This window comes from Mercenaria mercenaria, chromosome 4, assembly GCF_021730395.1.
Source record: "Mercenaria mercenaria strain notata chromosome 4, MADL_Memer_1, whole genome shotgun sequence".
NCBI lineage: Eukaryota > Metazoa > Mollusca > Bivalvia > Venerida > Veneridae > Mercenaria > Mercenaria mercenaria.
In genome coordinates, this window is record NC_069364.1 from 11,643,899 (window position 1) to 11,665,275 (window position 21,377).

At 35.6% G+C, this 21,377-nt stretch overlaps 1 protein-coding gene across 1 annotated transcript in view; it reads right to left on the reverse strand.

The window, feature by feature from the left end:
• Positions 1-1,940: 1,940 nt before the first annotated feature.
• LOC123551009 (CTP synthase 2-like) overlaps positions 1,941-21,377 on the reverse strand; it is a 34,887-nt gene continuing 15,450 nt past the window's right edge. Inside the window, exons 5-16 of the mRNA XM_053540445.1 lie at positions 21,197-21,313; positions 20,730-20,813; positions 20,343-20,423; positions 18,666-18,820; positions 15,920-16,052; positions 15,521-15,609; positions 14,961-15,055; positions 10,496-10,602; positions 7,184-7,280; positions 6,518-6,573; positions 5,108-5,204; positions 1,941-4,098 (exon numbers count right to left, since the gene is read on the reverse strand). Coding sequence (XP_053396420.1) covers positions 3,827-4,098; positions 5,108-5,204; positions 6,518-6,573; positions 7,184-7,280; positions 10,496-10,602; positions 14,961-15,055; positions 15,521-15,609; positions 15,920-16,052; positions 18,666-18,820; positions 20,343-20,423; positions 20,730-20,813; positions 21,197-21,313 — 1,383 coding nt within the window. The 3' untranslated portion in view covers positions 1,941-3,826. The remainder of the gene's footprint in view (positions 4,099-5,107; positions 5,205-6,517; positions 6,574-7,183; positions 7,281-10,495; positions 10,603-14,960; positions 15,056-15,520; positions 15,610-15,919; positions 16,053-18,665; positions 18,821-20,342; positions 20,424-20,729; positions 20,814-21,196; positions 21,314-21,377) is intronic.

Consider the following 21,377-nt stretch of genomic DNA (forward strand, 5'->3'; position numbering starts at 1 on the left):
TTCTCAAACAGTGCCACAATACACATTTTTTAAATTCATAACTTTATCATGACATCACAGTACATTAGGGGTTCTAACTGACCAATCAGAGAGCTGCATTTTCAAGTACCTGCCAGTTTCCACTTGGGTATAACAAAGTATTTGCAATGAAAATATAGTGACTTTAGAAATAAACATCACATTACTTTAGAAATCAAATTAAGATTTTTCACTGCACATGCCCCAGATGATGTTACAAACAACAAACTTAGAAGTTTCATTGAAATATTATATCAATGTAATACCTTTATTTATTTTAGTTGTAAATTTGAGATTTTACACAGGGAGTCTATGATAAAGTCCGAGTAAAATGTAATCAATACCCAAGTGAAATAAGTATCATTCCGCAATGTTTTGGACATGTTAAAATTATGAATAGAGAAATGTTTTTACACTATCAAGATCCCCTGAGATCAAACACACATGACATACTGACAGAGCCAGTGCACACAATTTAGTAACTGCGAGCCTTTCTAATTAGACTCTGATTCACTGTGTGCCTACATGATCAATGCATACTTTCATTATCAATAAATCTAAAAACAAAATACAAATACACGTCAATCTGTTTTTATACCCATTGACTGATACATGTAGTACCCTGTATGAGCAAAAATATATAACGAACAGGAGATCTTTATTACAGCAACAAAAGGTTCTTGCCAAGTTAGTGTTGAAAATAATCTTAACCAGTGATCAAATTTGGTACCAAAACAATATTTCTTTATAAATGATAACAACAACAAATTAGAACAAACAAACAGAGCTATGACAGCAGACGCAACAAACATCACTTAGGTCTAAAACATCTGTAACAGCAGCTTTTTCTAACAAAATGTCATTCTTTATAAAAAACATATTTTTTTCACAAACACACACAAAATTTTCCTTCGATCAAGAAATAAATCAGGGTTTAGTAGTCCACATTTGGGTATGAAAAACACGAATGTCTTTAAAGCTAGTGGAGGTGTCAGTGGAAGAATAACGCAAGTTTACCATGAGTAACATTTGGAAAATTTAATCATCTCCCAAGAAAACTTCATATATGTAAACAACTTTAAATCATCAAGCTTTGCAATAAGAATTGTTTCCCCTTTAAGCAACGTAATTGCCTCTGGAGTTCATTATATGTTATAAACACACAGATCATGTAAGTATACTACTGTGTATGCAGAAGAGATGTAAACATTGGAGGGTAAGAGGATAAGTGACAATGATTTGGACCGATAAGTTAAAATTTGGAAGTACATGGAAGGAATGTTAATATATTTACCTATGATGAAAAATGGCCCCAGAATGTTTCAATAATTCAATGAACAGCGAAAAATGTTGAGATTCAACTTTGCCTGATAATGCATGATTAACACAACATGAAAATATAGGACGTAAAATAACTCGGCGATAGAAAATGATCACATTTAAAGGAGCTGTTTCAACACATTTATTCTTCAAAATTATGACTAATCTCACAACATATATATCAAGCACTTTAATGCAAACAAAAATTAATGAAAAAGAACACAATTACATACGTATGTATAAATCTAGCACTACAATGACAATTTGAAATACAACAACTGTCTTACAGAACGTACTCGAGTGGAAACAACTAAGATGTAATGCCCATTTCTACCAGTATTCTTCACTTTAAAATGAACACATCAACTAAACTCTTTGACTAAAGCCAGACAGAAGTAAAAAATGTTTTATAAATACAGCTCCTGAAATTAAAATGAATAGTGACAATAACTGATATCTCAACTCAGTACAGTCATATGGTCACTGTCAACATAATGACCAATACAACTAAAACAAATTAATCTTCTATATATCTGTATTTCTCATTCATCAAACGGTAATGTATACTGATCACCTAACTCATCCCGCCCCCCCCCCCCCCCCCCCCCCCCAACAAGGATGCTAAAGAATTCATATGAAAGTTACACGAAAAATTAATATGTTAGTTGCTAGGCAACATTTCAGAATACTAAATATACATAACATAAATCAAACTATTATTTGAAGAATTAAATTCTACATAAAACTTAGTTCTGACTAGCATAACTTAACTGACGTCATTTCTATTTTCTGATGGTCACTTCCGTTAAGCGATGGTATAGCCCTGAAGTGTTTACCTAACAATTCTAATATGCTTGTCTCTGTTAAAACACTTTTACGCTAGGATGACGTCAGGTTAACATGCAGTGACGTCAAAGTAATAAGTTTCTATATTTTATCTACTGTTTTAAATTAAGGGCATATTAGAATCGAAATAATTTATAGCAAAACCATGTTTTAACACTATTTATACACTTGGGACATTCAATTATAGATATCAGAACTTTCAACAAATTTTATATAATCATACCATACTAGTTTTAAAAGCATAGATTTCCACACAAAAAAATGCTAACTCGGGACATTCACAATATTTCACAAATTTTAAAGTGAATATTGCCTAGTACCTGGACCACTGGCCAGGCCCCATGTTCACAAAACAGTTTCAGTCTCAGCTGAGATTAATAATGAAACTTTATTTGTTATTTGTATCTAATTGGTATGTTTAAATTAAAATTTTAGGATAATCGCTATTTCTGTGTGACAATTTAGTATAGATGGTCAGTCTCATTTGGATTTTAACCTTGCAGTTTTAGTAAAATTGTTATCAAAAATTCAAACTCAGACTCAGCTGAGACCGAAAAATGTTTTGTGAACACGGGGCCAGGTGACAATTACAATGGCGGGAAAATAATACAAACAGCAGTGTTCATTTGAAATTTCTATATCAAACTCATTTCAAATTTGTGTTTTTTGTTTACTTTTATATCAGATGAAAAAAAAAAGAGAAAAAAATTATGTCAAAATGAATGAGGACAGTATGTAACATATAAAAGGATACAAGTTATAACAGGATAAATTTATGATTAGGTTTCAAAACAGGATCTATTTTCACTTCGAGATTCAAATCTCTGAAGCTTGAAGTTTTTCTGCTAGGTAATAGCTATGTATTACTATGTATTGCAAAAAAACCCCAATGTAAAATGTGTTTAACTATGCATGTTAATTTTATGCAAAAATACAAGCAGAAACAACAACATTTCACAAGAAATAGTCTGACAGCATGGAAAAGAGCTATATTGTCATTTCCAAAATGATTAATTCTGTCTTTATGAAGAAATATTAAATATCAATCAACAAAAGAAGCAGACTGCAGTAAAGAAATATAGGGACAACACCAAATAACATATAAGGGAATCTTTCATTTTCAATGCAATAAAATAACCTAAAATCTTTTGCACCAAGCAAGATCACGAGATCGTTCCTTGAACTATATACTGTAAAAGCACATATTTTCGCACGGTAAAAATTTCTCGATTTTGCAATTCTGAGTACGTTCGCCAAGATTAAAATTTGCGAAATCGTAAAAAAAGGTCTCCAACTTGAATTTAAATAATACTAATAGTGAATATTTATGTGGGGATTAATTTTCACAAGATACAGGGCCTCTTGAATATAGCAAAAATTAAACCCTTGCGAAAATTTCTGCTTTTACAGTAGTGTAAGTAAGGAAACCTTTTACAAAACAGACTTTTCTAACTATAGAAGAGAGGCACTATTTCATTACACTGATAAGAATAATTTCACTGTTTTCAGGCATTTTGATTTTGTGTAGTTTCTATATAACTATGGCACTGACATGAAATTGAAGTTTAGGAAATGATTTCCAAAACAACATATCAAGCCATAACAAAATGGAACAACATTCAACACTATGTCTTATTTTTCATCAATCATTTTTCCCTTTAATTTCATGGGTAGCGCCAACTGCCATTGACTTATCCTTATCTATTTTAACTTTCTCTACAAATTTTGTCAGTTCTTCATCAGAGCAGTCACTTTCACTGTAGGACATATGGGGAGATTTCCGGAATCCTCGATTCACAAAACCTTGTAATTTACCACAAGATGCAAGAAGGAAACCAAAGTAAGGAGGCGACGGCTTCATGGGACGAGAGATGTATTCTGGGTGATACTGTACACCAACAAAGAATGGATGACCTGCAATGTGAAATAAAAAGAAGCTTAACCCTTACCCTGCTAAATTTCTGTAATGAACTTGTCCATCTTTCAATTTGGACGGTACCATTAACTGTTAAAAGGGGTGCTTACCAAAAAGATACTGACTGAATGGCAAACAGTGCAGACCATGATCAGACTGCATGGATGTACAGGCTGATCTTGGTCTGCACTGGTTGCATAGGCAGAACCACTTGTCGACAGCAGGCTAAAGGTTAAAACTTTTGTCTGAATGTGAAAACAAGCAAACTTAAATTGTATAAAATAAACTTCATAAAGTTTTGTAATACTGTGGTTCATTCTTGAGATTTCAAGACTGATACAAACATGATTTTCCTGGCAGTTTTTGTCTTTAGATGTCAATATTCTAACATCCCCAATGCCATAATTTTGCATACAGATATGGTATGTATCATATGTGTAGGAGTTTCATAATTTATTCAAAGAAGCATCAAGCGTAAAAATTCACTATCTATCAATGAAATTCCATTGAAGTTTAGCCATACATGTTTATAGCAAGCTTTGTAGTTTTAAAGATTATCTTATAAATTTGTTTTCAAGGAGACACTTGATCCGTGCGACAATTTTCATTGGTAGAAATTGTAAACATGTTGACATATCAACAACTACTATCTCAAATATAACAGTAACTAGAGCTGCTTTTGAGAAAAGCGCATGTCTCCCACAACTGCCTTATCATCTGAATAGTAGTATATGAGTCAACCATGCACCAAGACCTCAACAGCCTTGTCAGACATTCAGTGCTTTGATTATCAAAGGCCATAATTCCAGTGCCTGGGCTGATTTGGCTAGTTATCGAACTTGGCCGAGGACTTATTGGCAAACACATTCTGTTGAAGATTGGTGAAGATCGGATGAGAAATGTTCGACTTAAGAGTGCGGACAAGACTTGTGACAGACACACACACACACAGACAGGAGTAAATCAGTATGTCTCTGTGGTGGGAGACATAATAATATATATACTAACCCTGTAGTTCCATGATTTCCATTCGTTCTCCGTCTTCACTGCGCCCCACAAACTTCATACCCTTATCTTCAAACTGTTCAACTAATGCTGGATTTACCTAAATATTGTATGAAAAGTTACATTTCTGCCACAGAATGTCTGATTTACCAAAAACACATTCTTCAAAATACAACTTATTGTACAGTTTACAATAACTACTCTTAAGCGGGACGCACATGTTTTGCCAACAACAGCTGTCCATCAGACAGCACGCTTGACTATTCCACAACTTCTCAAATAAACATTACAAAGGCAATGACAAGTTGCATGCAAAACTTCAACCCAAGTTTCTCAGTCAAATAAGGGCCATAATTTGTACTAAATTCAACCAAGAGTGCTCAAACTTGGGCATGTAATTATGTTTAATGAAAAGAATGTCTTGTATGAAGATTTGCCCGTTACCGAGATACAGCTCAATAGTTGAACGCAAAATTCAAAAAGTGCAATATCTTACAATAAATCAAACCAAAAGTTATCAAACTTGCTTTTTTTCAGTAGGTCTGATGACTAGGAAGCACTGTGTATAGTTTCAATCCAGTATACATTGTTGTTACTGAGATACAACTTGATAGCAAGTTTCCTGCCAAACTATAGACAAATTTTTTAAGTTGAAAAAGGGCCACAGTTAGTATTAAGATCAACCTAGCAATATCTGTCTTGCCTATTTCTGTATGACTGATGACCAGAAAGCATTGTTTCAAGTTTCAATCCTGTTACTAAGATACTCCTTAATAGTTAGTTGCATGAAAAACTTAAACCAAAAACAGTCAAAATTAGTACTATATTATATTAAGATTTATCTAAACTTATTTCAGTAAGTTCGATGACTTGGAAGCCTTTTGTGACGTTTCAATTCAATACATGAAATAGTTACTAGGACATGATTTTGCAAATAAAATTTTAACCATGTTGACGGCAATGCCCTGCTGAGTAGAATAAATCTCACTATTCTTTGAACAGTCAAACTAAAAATAACTGGAGTGGCAAACTGTCACGATGTAATTTTTAGTAATTCAAGGGCTATAACTCCAGAACCTTTGGGACAATCCAGCTTAATATCAAGCGTGTCCTAGATATTATACCCATATACGTTGTAACAAAGTTTTGTGAACATCGGATAAAAACTACCCAAGTAAGAGAGCAGACACCTTCAAAGGAACATGTAAATTACGTACGTCTTGTTTCACAGACATATAAAAAGAAGTGAGAAAATTTTCAACCGCAGAGTACTTGTAATTTGCCTTTAACTATTAAGCAAAATTGAAATGCTTAACTAAATATTAATATCTATATTTTCAAAGGCTTTAATCTATAGTTAAGACAACATGAAAAGAATTAATAATGCATGTTCAAGCTGTAATGGCATCTTACCTCGTATCTATGTCTATGTCTTTCTTCTACATGGTCAACATTGCCATATAACCTCTCTGAATGAGAACATATCATACAGGTTAATATACAAAACTATACAAAACAATTCCATATGCTGAAAAGCCTGTAAACACAACTATTTCATCTGGCTCTAGGTTCTGTCAAGCAAGTAGATAAAGATGGAGAGCCAATAATAAGCATGTATTTGCATGTATGATATATGTGGTCTTAACTAAAAGTTTAAACAAGAGTAACATAAAGTGTTGCTGCGGGACTATAATGAAGGATAGTAGGGATGTTCAGGTGATACCAAGTAATAAGGTGTGTGTGTTTGGGGGGGGGGGGGGGGGGGGGGGGGGGGGGGGGTTTAGGAGTGTGTATGGGCATACTAAGTAACAAGTTGGAGAAAATACAAAAGTGATCTGTCTGATAATTTTTTCCAACCTCCAACCTTAGACATGTAGAATAATGTTTAACTTTAACTTACGAAAATATAAGCTCTTTCAAAATAAAGAGAAGAAATTCATGAAAACCACTAATTCAACCCCAACAAATTGAAAGCTTTATTAGTCTGCATAAAAAAATGAAACCAAATTCAACTTTTATATTATATATATTGAAATATTATTTTAACAATTATTAAGCACAGCACTGGCAATGACTCACTCATCAGAGAAGCATCTGTCTTGAACAGTGTTTTCCGTAGACCTAATCTCATAGTTCCTCCCATCTGTCCTGTGTTGTGTTCAGGCATGTCTATCACCTTCAAATATAAACATACATTCAAAGAAAATGCATCAATCCCTGAAATTAAATCCCAAAGAACAAATAAAAAATCCTTTCTTTTATCTTTGAAAGTTGAAATCCACATATTGACAGATCCCCATGAAATAGGCGTTTCGGCCAAAACCAAGAAACTTTATGCCCATAAAATCAAATGATTTCCCAGTAACTAAATATACCTGTATATTTAAATCAAGTTATGTAATTGAGTTTTAAACCATTTTCATACTCAGTTTCACAACAAGAGCTGTCGGAGGAAAGCAACACTTGACTATTCAACAGCTTTGTCAATTGAATGAATAAAAGTCGAAAAGGGGGCATAATTTTGTAACAAGAGGACCATGATGGTCCTGAATCGCTCACCTATCCCCACATGACCCAGTGCTGAACTGAGTATGACGTCGTTATTTCTATCATTTGACATAGTGACCTAGTTTTTGAGCACATGTGACCTAGATATCATCAAGATAAAAAATTCTGACCAATTTTCATGAAGATCCATTCAAAAATATGGCCTCTAGAGAGGTCACAAGGTTTTTCTATTATTTGACCTAATGACCTCGTTTTTGAAGGCACGTGACCCACTTTTAAACTTGACCTAGATATCATCAAGGTGAACATTCTCACCAATTTTCATGAAGATCTCGTGAAAAATATGGCCTCTAGACAGGTCACAAGGTTTTTCTATTTTTCGACCTACTGACCTAGTTTTTGACCGCACATGACCCAGTTACGAACTTGACCTAGATATCATCAAGCTGAACATTCTCACTAATTTTTATGAAGATCCATTGAGAAATATGGCCTCTAGAGAGGTCACAAGGTTTTTCTATTTTTAGACCTACTGACCTAGTTTTTGACCCCACGTGACCAAGTTTCGAACTTGACCTAGATATCATCAAGGTGAACATTCTGACCAATTTTCATGAAGATCCATTGAAAAATATGGCCTCTAGAGAGGTCACAAGGTTTTTCTATTTTTAGACCTACTGACCTAGTTTTTGACCGCACGTGACCCAGTTTCGAACTTGACCTAGATATCATCAAGGTGAACATTCTGATCAATTTTCATGAAGATCCATTGAGAAATATGGCCTCTAGAGAGGTCACAAGGTTTTTCTATTTTTAGACCTACTGACCTAGTTTTTGACCCCACATGACCCAGTTTCGAACTTGACCTAGATATCATCAAGGTGAACATTCTGACCAATATTCATGAAGATCTCATGAAAAATATGGCCTCTAGAGAAGTCACAAGGTTTTTCTATTTTTAGATCTACTGACCTAGTTTTAAATCCCACATGACCCAGTTTCAAACCTGACCTAGATATCATCAAGATGAACATTCTGACCAATTTTCATGAAGATCCATTGAGAATATGGCTCTATAGAGGTCACAAGGTTTTTCTATTTTTAGACCTAATGACCTAGTTTTTGACCCCCACGGACCCAGTTTCGAACTTGACCTAGATATCATCAAGGTGAACATTCTGACCAATATTCATGAAGATCTCATGAAAAATATGGCCTCTAGAGAGGTCACAAGGTTTTTCTATTTTTAGACCTACTGACCTACTTTTTGACCCCATGTGACCCAGTTTCGAACTTGACCTAGATATCATCAAGGTGAACGTTCTGACCAATATTCATGAAGATCTCATGAAAAATATGGCCTCTAGAGAAGTCACAAGGTTTTTCTATTTTTAGATCTACTGACCTAGTTTTTAATCCCACGTGACCCAGTTTCAAACCTGACCTAGATATCATCAAGATGAACATTCTGACCAATTTTCATGAAGATCCATTGAGAAATATGGCCTCTATAGAGGTCACAAGGTTTTTCTATTTTTAGACCTAATGACCTAGTTTTTGACCCCACGTGACCCAGTTTCGAACTTGACCTAGATATCATCAAGGTGAACATTCTGACCAATATTCATGAAGATCTCATGAAAAATATGGCCTCTAGAGAGGTCACAAGGTTTTTCTATTTTTAGACCTACTGACCTACTTTTTGACCCCATGTGACCCAGTTTCGAACTTGACCTAGATATCATCAAGGTGAACGTTCTGACCAATTTTCATGAAGATCTTATGAAATATATGGCCTCTAGAGAGGTCACAAGGTTTTTCTATTTTTAGACCTACTGACCTAGTTTTTGACGGCACGTGACCCAGTTTCGAACTCGACCTAGATATCATCAAGATGACCATTCTGACCAACTTTCATAAAGATCCCACAAAAAATGTGACCTCTACAGTGGTCACAAGCAAAAGTTTACGGACGAACGCACGGACGGACGCACGGACAACGGACGCTGCGTGATCACAAAAGCTCACCTTGTCACTATGTGACAGGTGAGCTAAAAATGCAAAGCAGAGTTATGGAACCTGTACAGTGCATATCAGATCATCACAGTGGGCAAGTATGTAAAGTTTCTATCTATTTCCACAAGTGGGTACTGAAATACCAGCTTACACATAAAAACTTTAGGATGCCGATGCCAATGAACGGAGGAGTCCAACAGGAAGTTGTCACACAGAGAATTTTCCAAAAAAATTGTTTGTATGTTCTTTAATACATAATTAAATGAAAACAAACTTCAACAGTATCTGTCATCATGCAAACTTTTGTACTTCGACTATTTTTTAGAACGCAATTATTTGGCATCTAACTAAAATGGACTAAAATACAGAAGTTCCCAAAAACATAAAATTATGTATTAAACATGTACTTTATAACTGAAATGCCAAGCAATAATCTTCATTGTTTACTATATCTACAAATATTTATTGATGAAGTAATTCAGTGTTCTACGAATTATCTGCATTAACAGCTGTTTGCAATGAGAAAGTGAATTCGCAAAAAGATGCGCACAAGCAACACCTAGATACAGCTTTAATCTCTGGCCTGCTAGCGGCAAATGATTCTGCCTTTTCGACCAGTGCAGACCAAGATGAGATGTGCAGGCTCATCTCGGTCTGTAATGTTTGCTGACATTGTCAGTAAATTTTCACTGAGTACCCCTTTGAATAATAAATGGTACTGCCCAAACTGAGATAGAACAGTCCATTTTAGAAATTTAGCAGGCTAAAGGTTAAATATATGAATCTCCACTGAGATACTACATGTCCTAGTAGAATTATACCACTACATTTTAAGCTTTAGCAATGACTTGTGACAGGGCCGCTTACCACTGGGTTCTTTGTATCTGGGACATTTTCTGTGGAATTAGCATCTGCCATACCCAGCTCATTCCTTGCAAACTCTATAACTGCACACTGTAGACCTAAACATATACCTGAAACAAACACAAGAACTGAACATCATTCAACTCCCTCAGTATGCTAAATGTCGGTGAAAAGCTATGCATAACTCATGTTATATTATTAAAACCACTTTGACAATAAATAAAATTTTATTTGATTTAATTTGATTTTAAAACTAGAGTTGCTTTTGAGAAAAGCGCATGTCTCCCACAACTGCCTAATCATCTAAATAGCAAGTCAGTCTTTATATACTGTTTACTCACTACAAATATACCTTTGAATAGTAAAAAGGATGATTTTGGGTAATTCAAGGGCTATAATTCTGGACTGCCTCTGGCGATTTGGCTAGTTAATGAACCTGGTCGAGGAGTTATGGTAAAAAACATTTGGTTTAAGTTTGGTGAAGATCGGGTGAGAAATGTTGGACTTATAGCGTGGACGAGAATAAAAAGGCCAATTTTCGGTAATTCAAGGGCCATAATTCCAAAGTACCTGGGCCGATTTGGCTAGTTATCGGACTTGGCTGCAGACCTATGGTCAAACACATTTTGTTAAAGTTTGGTGATGCTCGGATGAGAAATGTGCGAGTTAGAGCGCAGACAAGAGTAAAATGGCCAATTTTCGGTAATTCAAGGGCCATAACTCCGAAGTGCCTGGACCAATTTGGCTCAATATCGAACTTGCCCTACTAGAACGCATGCACATTCATCAAGTCAAAAGGACTCCTATACTACTCAGACTGCATGCGGATTCCTGGAGCCAAAAGGACCCCTATACTACTCATGCCAAAAGGACCCCTATACTACTCATGACTACTCATGAGTAGTATAGGGGTCCTTTTGGCTCCAGGAATGCACCTAAAATCTGAGCATTTTTCGGTAATTCAAGGGCCATAATTCCAAAGTGCCTAGGCCGATTTGGCTAGTTATCGAACTTGGCCGAGCACTTATTGGCAGACACATTTTGTTGAAGTTTGGTGAAGATCGGATGAGAAATGTTCGACTTAGAGTGCGGACAAGCTTTGTGACAGGCATACACACACACACACAGACTGGAGTAAATCAATATGTCTCCCACACCACTGTGTGGTGGGAGACATAACTATAGTTAAACACATTACTCTTATAGACTATACATGTGAAAAGGGTCATACAACACAAAACATGCCCCCCTTGATGCATTCAGTAATTGCACAAGGAACTGAAATTATTTGGTCACTGTACAGAAAAGTTCTACTGTTCTGTTTGTTTGTTTTGGGTTTAACGCCGTTTTTCAACAGTATTTCAGTCATGTATAGCGGGCAGTTAACCTAACCAGTATTCTTGGATTCTATACCAGTACAAACCTGTTCTCCGCAAGTAACTGCCAACTTCCCCACATGAATCAGAGGTGGAGGACTAATGATTTCAGACACAATGTCGTTTATCAAATAGTCACGGAAAACATGCGCCCCGCCCGAGGATCGAACTCGCGACCCCGAGATCCGAAGACCAACGCTCTTACCTATTGAGCTAAGCGGGCGGGCATTCTACTGTTCTGGGTCAATGTGACCTTGACCTTTGACCTATTGACCTCAAAATCAATAGGGGTCACCTGCTGGTCATGATTAACCTCCCTATCAACTTTCACGACCCTAGGCCCAAGCATTCTCAACTTATCGTCCGGAAATGGATTAACTGTTCTGCGTCACTGTGACCTCGACCTCTTGTCTAAAAATCAATAGTGGTCATCTACTGGTCATGACCAACCTCCCTATAAATTTTCATGATCCTAGGCCCAAGTATTCTTGAGTTATCATCTGGAAACCGTTTAACTGTTCCGGGTCACTGTGACATTGACCTTTGACCTATGACCTCAAAATCAATAGGGGTCATCTGCTGATCACGGCCAAATTCCTATCAAGTTTTATGATCCTAGGCCCAAGCGTTCTCAAGTTAAGTCAAGAAACAGTTAAACTGTTACAGGTCACTGTGACCTTGACCTTTAACCTACTGATCTCAAAATCAATAGGGGTCATCTGCTGGTCATGATTAACCTCCCTATCAACTTTCATGATCCTATACCCAAGCCTTCTTGAGTTATCATCCGGAAACTCTTTTACTGTTCCGGGTCAATGTGACCTTGACCTTTGACCTCAAAATCAATAGATGTCACCTGCTGCTCATGACTAACCTCCCTATCAACTTTCATGATCCTAGGCCCAAGTGTTCTTGAGTTATCATCCTGAAACCGTTTATTGTTCCGGGTGACTGTGGCCTCGACCTTTTAACCTACTGATCTCAAAATCAATAGGGGTCATCTGCTGGTCATGACTAACCTCCCTATCAACTTTTATGATCCTAGGGCCAAGCGTTCTCGAGTTATCATCTGGAAACCATTTAATTGTTCAGGGTCACTGTGACCTTGACATTTGACCTAATGATCTCAAAATCAATAGGGGTCATCTGCTGGTTATGACCAACCTCCCAATCAAATTTCATGATCCTTGGCCCAAGCGTTCTCGAGTTATCATCCGGAAACGGATTGGTCTACATACCGACAGACCGACCAACAATCTGCGAAACAATATACCCCTCCTTTTTCGAAGGGGGGCATAATTACAGGGCCACTCAGGGTCCACGCTTCTAGGCGACGTGAGCGAAGTGGTCGCTTTTTTTCTGATGACTTCGCTCTGTTTGTACAGAAAAGCGAAAAACAAGTGGCCCTAAAATCTGGCACCCGAGGCAGTTATCATACATGTATATACCACATCTATCAGCTTCTAATCAGCTTGTAAAAACATTACATAATCAATTAGCGAAACTTATCCTGTTCCGGGTTGTGAACTTCACCTGTCAACAAAGATACTCCGCCTATCACTGAATATCGTTAGGATGATTTTAATTGGTTGAAAACTTTGGAAACACCAATCAAACGAGGCGAAACAAAATTGCCTTTAATTGATTTTGTACATCACTGATAAAAAGTGTGCATCACATGTGAAAACAAACAACTAAAAACTGTCAAAAGTAGGGTAAATAAAAACAAAAACACAAGTATGTCGGCGCAAGAGTCAGTAGCTGATTATAGGATGATAGCCCATCGCAAATTGACCGATAGGGCCTAAAGAAAAGCTCTGAATAATAACCAGAGTTGTTCGTAATGTACGGTTTTAATTGCGGCTGCCAGACGTAAATATCCGTGTTATACACAAATTAAATTGAAATTCAGACAACAGATATTTAATTTCAATCAATAAAAATCAATCACAATCAATCTTAGATAAGAACACATAGGCTTTTATCTTTTTGTAAAAGTTTTTGAAAACGAAAGTAGGCTGTCAGAATGTCTGCTCGCGGTGACAACTTGCCGATATTTCATGAACATTTTTCTTAATTTTCTTCAATAAAAGGCATTGTCATTGTAGACTTTAATATCAGATACTGTCCAGTGCTGTTAAATTGTCTTTGCATCATCACAATTTGTCAAAGATATTCTTTAGACGGAAGAATTGGGCAATGCTTATGGAAGTGTATCAGTATCCGGACATAAAATTTTGGATATCCGGATTTTGACCAGCGGGGGTTTAAGACAGGGGTGTGCAGGGGTAAGAATTGAAAAATTAATTTTCTATTGTTAGTTTTGACTGGTGGAAGGAAGATGAGCCTGGCAAATCGCACTGTGTTATATGTAGACTGGCAAAATTTGATAAATGCATATCCAAGGGGTCATGACACATGAGCCGAACAACAAATCACACTACACATGCCTGTTATAATACTGATGGTGATTTAGTATTATTTATGAATGTGTCAAACTACTGCATAAATACATGCTCACTGTGTGTGTTTGTATTTTATACTTGGCATTTTGTACTTATAAGTAAAATAGGTGTTGTTTTGAAATGTTAATTATTCCTTTAATTGTGTTGTACCATCGAAACTGTAATATACGGTTTAATTAATGACTGTTTTGACCCGCAGCCTCACTTCTCCTGTTCTGAGAAAACTTCTCCCTATTTTCACTGAAGGGAGAAGTCACTTCTCCCAATTTTTCTGGGCCAGCTTGAACCCTGCCACTGTTTCAAGCTTTTCATGTCAAAAATGAATTTTCAAACTTTAAAGTAAGTTAGGATACTATTCATGTGCTGTCCAAAGACAATAAAGAAGACCATCCAAGGAACATCCCTGTGAAGTTTCATCAAAATTGGCTTGTTGGTTTAGGAGATGTTGTTTAAAGGAAAGTGTGGACGGACGGCCGGATGACGGCCGGACGTCGGATGGTGAGCGATCACAATAGCTCACCCTGAGCACTTTGTGCTCTGGTGAGCTAAAAAACCACTGAAAATGCATCTCTTGCTTGTTGCTCTGTTGTATTAACTTAAGGTAATAAACAAAAAAAATTCAGGTACCTAGGAATGGAACTTTCTTACTGCGTGCCCAGTTTACAGCCAATACTTTCCCTTCCGTCCCTCGTACACCAAAACCACCTGGCACCAAAATACCACTGTAAAATATATATATCCTTCTTTATGCAATTCTTTTATCATAGATTTGTATGGATCTCTCATGCTTCCAGATCATACAGAATATACATGTATGAGTCAAAATACAAGAACTTTTCAAGCAACTTTCAAGTATTTTTTAAAAATTTTAAGGACTGCTTTTCTCTAAACAATGTCTTGTAATCTGAACTCGTTCAACTTTAAGTTACCTTCATTTTTTCCGCTTCTTTTTTATATTCATACTTTTGACAAAGTTATTCAAGTTTTTTTTTGGGTGAAATTAAAGCATTTTTTTCAGGTTTGTTAAGAGTTTGTTGTCATTTTCAAGGACTAATATCAAATCAAGGTTTCCATGAACCCTGACATAAATTACTTGCAGTTAATCATCTCGTGTTCACAAAGCAATATCTAGTCCTAATTGTAACCGGCTGGCACCCTGCTTCATGTATTTAGCAAACAATACTTACTCAGCACTAACCAGCTGGTGCCAGGCTTCATGGTATTTACAAGGGTCCTCTGACAATGTTTCCATCTCTAAATCTGCTGCCTCTATATACTAGAAAAGAAACATCAACATATCATTGATATAGTATAGAAATATTAGATTTTAGACAACACACTTGTGCACTACAAACACAAAGACATGTATGTGCTACATAATTGAAACACAAGCATATTACTGAACAGCTCTTAACATCGTGCTCACTAACTTTCTTAAAGATAGTGGCCGAGAGAAATCTTTCATTAAAAACTAATCAATAGTCAGCAGATAAAATCCAAAATTAATTTACATTAACTCTTCTACTGAAACTTTTCTAAATGAATTCTTACTTTACATTCTTATAGTTAAATGTTAATGGTCTTACCTTTAAATTAAGCCTGTGACTCACAGCCAGTGCTGAATGTTGTAAAGCTTTGATCACAGAGGCGTAGGCATCTTCAAGTTTTGTGTATTTACCAACCAGTACTATAGTCACTTCTCTCAGTAACCTGTCATATCTGAAACATAAAATCTAATCATTTAGACACATCTTGCCATAACCTGTCATACTACTCTTTTCTACACTTTTCATTCAAACTTTTTAGATAAAACATACCCTTGACTTTTCCCATGACAAAAAACAGTTTTCCTTGACAATGTTACTGCATATTTTACATAAATAACATTATTCTTGCATTACATAATATTAAAAGCAAAGACGTAATGTCTTATTTTCTTTAAAGGAAATGTGGTTAGATTTTGCCAATATCATTATTTTAAGCTAAAACCTTTTATATTTTACAATATAAATCATTAATTTCAGAACAGATTAGCAATGTTGACTTCTACACATCACTACCGCCTGCTGGTTAGACCAGAGCTGTCTGATGACAGCGCGCTCGACTATTCGAAGAATTGATTGAAGAATGGTGTCAAAATATTTCCACGGATATTCAGACAAAAGAAATAAATAGATTAGACAAACAATGTTCCTGTATTACTTTGATTTCGATAAGTCTTGCACTAAATGGCAACATATGAGGCAATTTCAAAGTCCAAAAAGGGCCATAATTCAGTCAAAATAGTTATGTACTCTTGCCTACAGATGGAAATCATAATGATAAACAAGTGTTCAAAGTTTAAATGCCATATGTCAAATAGTTTTGACAAAACATGGACTTGTATGAAAACAGAACCAATTTCAAAGTCCAAAAAGGGCCATAATTCAGCCAAAATAGATGACAGAGTTATTTTCTCTTTGCTACAGATAGAGACTATTATACTAAACAAGTGATAAAAGTTTCAAAGCCATATGTCAAACACTTAACAAAAAATATGAACTGGTACGAAAAACTTAACCATGATTTCTAAGTCAAAAGGGGCCATAATTCAGCCAAAATCCTTGATGGAGTTATGTACTCTTGCCTATAACTGGACATGGTGATGGTAAACAGGTGTTAAAAGTTTCAAACTTATCTCAAAAGACTTTGTCAAAATATGAACTGGTACAAAATATTAACCAAGATTTCTAAGTTGAAAGGGCCATAATTCAGCCAAATTCCCTGATGGAGTTATGTTCTCTTGCCTAAAACTGGCCATGGTGATGGTAAACAAATGCTGAAAGTTTCAAAGCTTTATCTCAAAAGACTTTGTCAAAATATGAACTGGTACGAAAAACTTAACCATGATTTCTAAGTCAAAAGGGGCCATAATTCAGCCAAAATCCTTGATGGAGTTATGTGCTCTTGCCTATAACTGGCCATGATGATGGTAAACAAGTGTTGAAAGTTTCAAAGCTTTATCTTAAAAGACTTTGTCAAAATATGAACTGGTACGAAAAACTTAACCATGATTTCTAAGTCAAAAGGGGCCATAATTCAGCCAAAATCCTTGATGGAGTTATGTACTCTTGCCTATAACTGGAAATGGTGATGGTAAACAGATGTTGAAAGTTTCAAAGCTTTATTTAAAAAGACTTTGTCAAAATATGAACTGGTACGAAAAACTTAACCGAGATTTTAAAGTCGAAAGGGGCCATAATTCAGCCAAAATCCTTGATGGAGTTATGTACTCTTGCCTATAACTGGACATGGTGATGGTAAACAAGTGTTGAAAGTTTCAAAGCTTTATCTCAAAAGACTTTGTCAAAATACGAACTGGTACGAAAAACTTAACCATGATTTCTTTGTCAAAAGGGGGCATAATTCAGCCAAAATCCTTGATGGAGTTATGTGCTCTTGCCTATAACTAGTCATGGTGATGGTAAACAAGTGTTGAAAGTTTCAAAGCTTTATCTCAAAAGACTTTGTCAAAATGTGGACTGGTACGAAAAACTTAATTAAGGTGTGATGCCGACGCCGTGGTGGGTAGGATAGCTCTACTTATTCTTTGAATAGTCGAGCTAAAAAGCGACAGTAAGATAAAATGAAAACCTTTGGCATTTTCACAAATTGCCCTAACAATTTTACTTATTTATTTATTTTGTTGGGTTTAACATTGCACCAACACAACTGTAGGTTATATGGTGACTTTCCAGCTTTGATGGTGGAGGACGATCACAGGTGCCCCTCCATGCATTATTTCATCACAAGCAGGTACCTGGGTAGAACCACCTACCTTAAGTCCAGAGTCCTAACAACTTTAGAAATCCTGACAATTCTTGAAAACATTTGAATTTCTTTCACACTTGCCTGTCTATGTGTATTAGTTTGTAAAGCTAACTGAAGGATTCTTATTGTTCCTTCAAATGAAAATACGACCCAACTGTGACTGTTACTTAAGGATCTCACTTCAAGTCACTGACCTACAGGTCCTGTAAATTCTTAGGTGCTGGATTATATATTAACTGATATATTGGGACCAAAACTATATAAATCAAAACTCTCTATCAGCAATGTAGGTTATGAAATTCCTATGGCATCAACGATTCTACTGAAGTACAAATTGTATAAATATCTGAACCCTGTCCATGTTTCAATAGTAGGATTTTTTACTTGTCCAAAAGATTTGAATTAGTTTCAAACAAGCAGGACAGAATGAAGACACAACTATTATCATAAAGTCAGTATTTCTGCAAGTTAAAAATCAAATCAGTTGACATATCATTCTATGAATAAACAAGGTTTACTGACCTATCTGCAAGTTCTTTCCAGCTTTGCATAAATCGTTTAGGTCTGGTCATATGTGGATGTAGTTTAAGGCGCTCCATCATGTATTTAGATACACCCTGTTCTTCCATCAGTATAGGGACTCGATATATAGATGACAAATCATGAATACTCAAAACCTGTAACACAACACGTTTCAGTCGGAAAATTTACCACCTACATACCTTTAATTGGAAATATATTATCACAAAACAAAATATGGTTGCTTTATAATTTTATCATCCATACTATAATTATCTTTATCTATAAATCTGCTCATATGAGTTTAACAGGTAAACATATTTCTATATATCCTTCATAGCTTTTATCTATCATAATGTTGACAATAGAAATGGCCTGTCTGACAGCTGTAATAAAGTCATGTCATTACTATGACCTAGCAAACTAGTCACCATTGTAGGCAGAGCTCTAGACAATCAACCAAAAGGTTGCAAGTAGGAGACACATAACGGACTAAGTTCACAGGAACAATTTAGCTGAACACATGTCTTCATTATTCATCTTCCACCTGACAATTGGTAATTGTCAATTATTTGTGAAGAACTAACACAGAATTGTACACTGATGGTTCAATGACGGCTATTAAATAACCAAGTGCTAAGCAATGGCGTAAAAACGTAACACACAAACATGATTGCAACCCGTTACTTTTAGATATTGTGCTCATCATCTTCACATGTATACAATTTCTACATGTAGATCCTACCGGTAAGTAATATCAAAGCCTTGAGATGTCTGGTGGTTGCGGGTTTTGCTAGGTTTATTTTCATTTTAAATGCCAATCTATAAATATACATGTATAAGAAACAAATACTAATATGCCTTGATCTAAGATAAACTCTGCCTGACCTTACATGAACAGCTGGAAGTCAGTGATGTAACTATGGGCTGGAATATCTAATCATTGACAAATCTTATATAACCTAAATGGCCAGTGTGAATGGATAGAGGATGAATAAGAAATGCTTGATCATTGATAATTCATCCGCATTGTTCATGAATGGGACTACTTTGTGTAGCACATGAACAAATTCCTTTAGTTGTGATTTGGAATCAAATAAAGATGCTACATGATTGTCAGAAATACACTTAACTTTGTTTGCGGGATAAACCCGCAACCAAAAATGAAAATTAGTGCCAGGATTTGGCAAGTCCTTGAGAGAAACTGGAGTACAGACCTAACAAGACATAAACCCATTTGATGCCTAAAGACTGCAACATGTCAGTTGAAGTGCAACTTGGTTACATTAAAGGTCCAATACTAAGGAAAGTGAACATTTTAATTTCTTTTAAAAAGCACAGAAACTATTTCATTTTATTGGAAAATGAAAGTTGGTATGTAGAAATTCGAAATAAATTGCAGTATATGTACATTGTACAATTATTTTTCTATGAAGTATGAAGAAAGTTAAAAAGACCTGGGGGGTGATTTTGTCGATTCATTGAAATTTCAACATAATACACATACATTTCTTTGAGTTCCAAAGACCTTCTGTAAAATTTGACCTGCCAATCTTCATTATTTAGTGTCTTGCAGAAGTCTATGCACTGGCTATGAAAAAAATTGCCAACTCACTTTCCTTTAGTAATGGTCCTTTAAATGTGTAAGTACTGTTTTATCTATTTACTTGTTGAACATACCTGCTGTGGCTCAACATGACAAAATAGGGACACTTTTTCTTTTATTGAGACATCTATTGGTTTAGAACTTCTACATACAATCTGTAAAAATACAAGTCAAAGTGTTTATTATTCACTATTCAGGGTAATAAATCACAGCACCTCTATACTTTTGTTTTGGTTTTTACTGTTATACACCACAGAGAAAAATCATAGTATTTTCATTTTCATGTACAATTATATTCTTATAACTAGTAAGCTAAGAGGAAATTCCATAAATTTCTAGGGAAAGTTTTAGAAATGTCTTGTGATATTACACTTCTATAGTGATAAAACCCAAATTCTACCAGTTCATGTTTATGTAATCAGAACATATTAATCTTAGATTTTGCAAGGAATATAAGTTACCAAATCTGGAGACAATCCTAACCCTCGTAATTCACGTATACTCGACTGTGTAGGCTTTGTCTTCTGTTCACCTGTGGCCTTTGGCTACAAAACATCCAAATAATTTTACAAAGTTAAAAATGGAAAAATGATGGCAGGCAACAAGGTTAAAGTGAAATGGTACCAAATAGCATGTTGAGTATATACAATGCTTTATAGCATTTAAAAATTCAAAATGTCAATATTTGGTTTTCACTTCATATTATCTATCTTTTCTCCCACTCGCATAATGGTTGTCTTTTCTCTATATTCATTACAGCTATCTTTACTCTAATCTCACACCGCTTCTCTTTTCTCAAATTTTACATTAGCTGTCAATATTTTTGCACACTGCCTATTTTTTCTCTCAAATTTTACATCAATAGTCTCCTCTCTTAATTTAAGATTGCCATTTCACACTAAGCAAGTTTTCTCAAATGATACATTACCTGTGGTACAAGACTGACATGTACACAGCAGAAATTATCTCTCTTGACCCTAAACTGGAACTGACGGAACGCTTCAACAAACGGCATGCCTTCTATATCTCCTATAGTTCCACCAAGCTGAAGAGAAATACAACTGTTATATTATTCCATCATAAAACTTCCAAATCAAACAAACAGGACG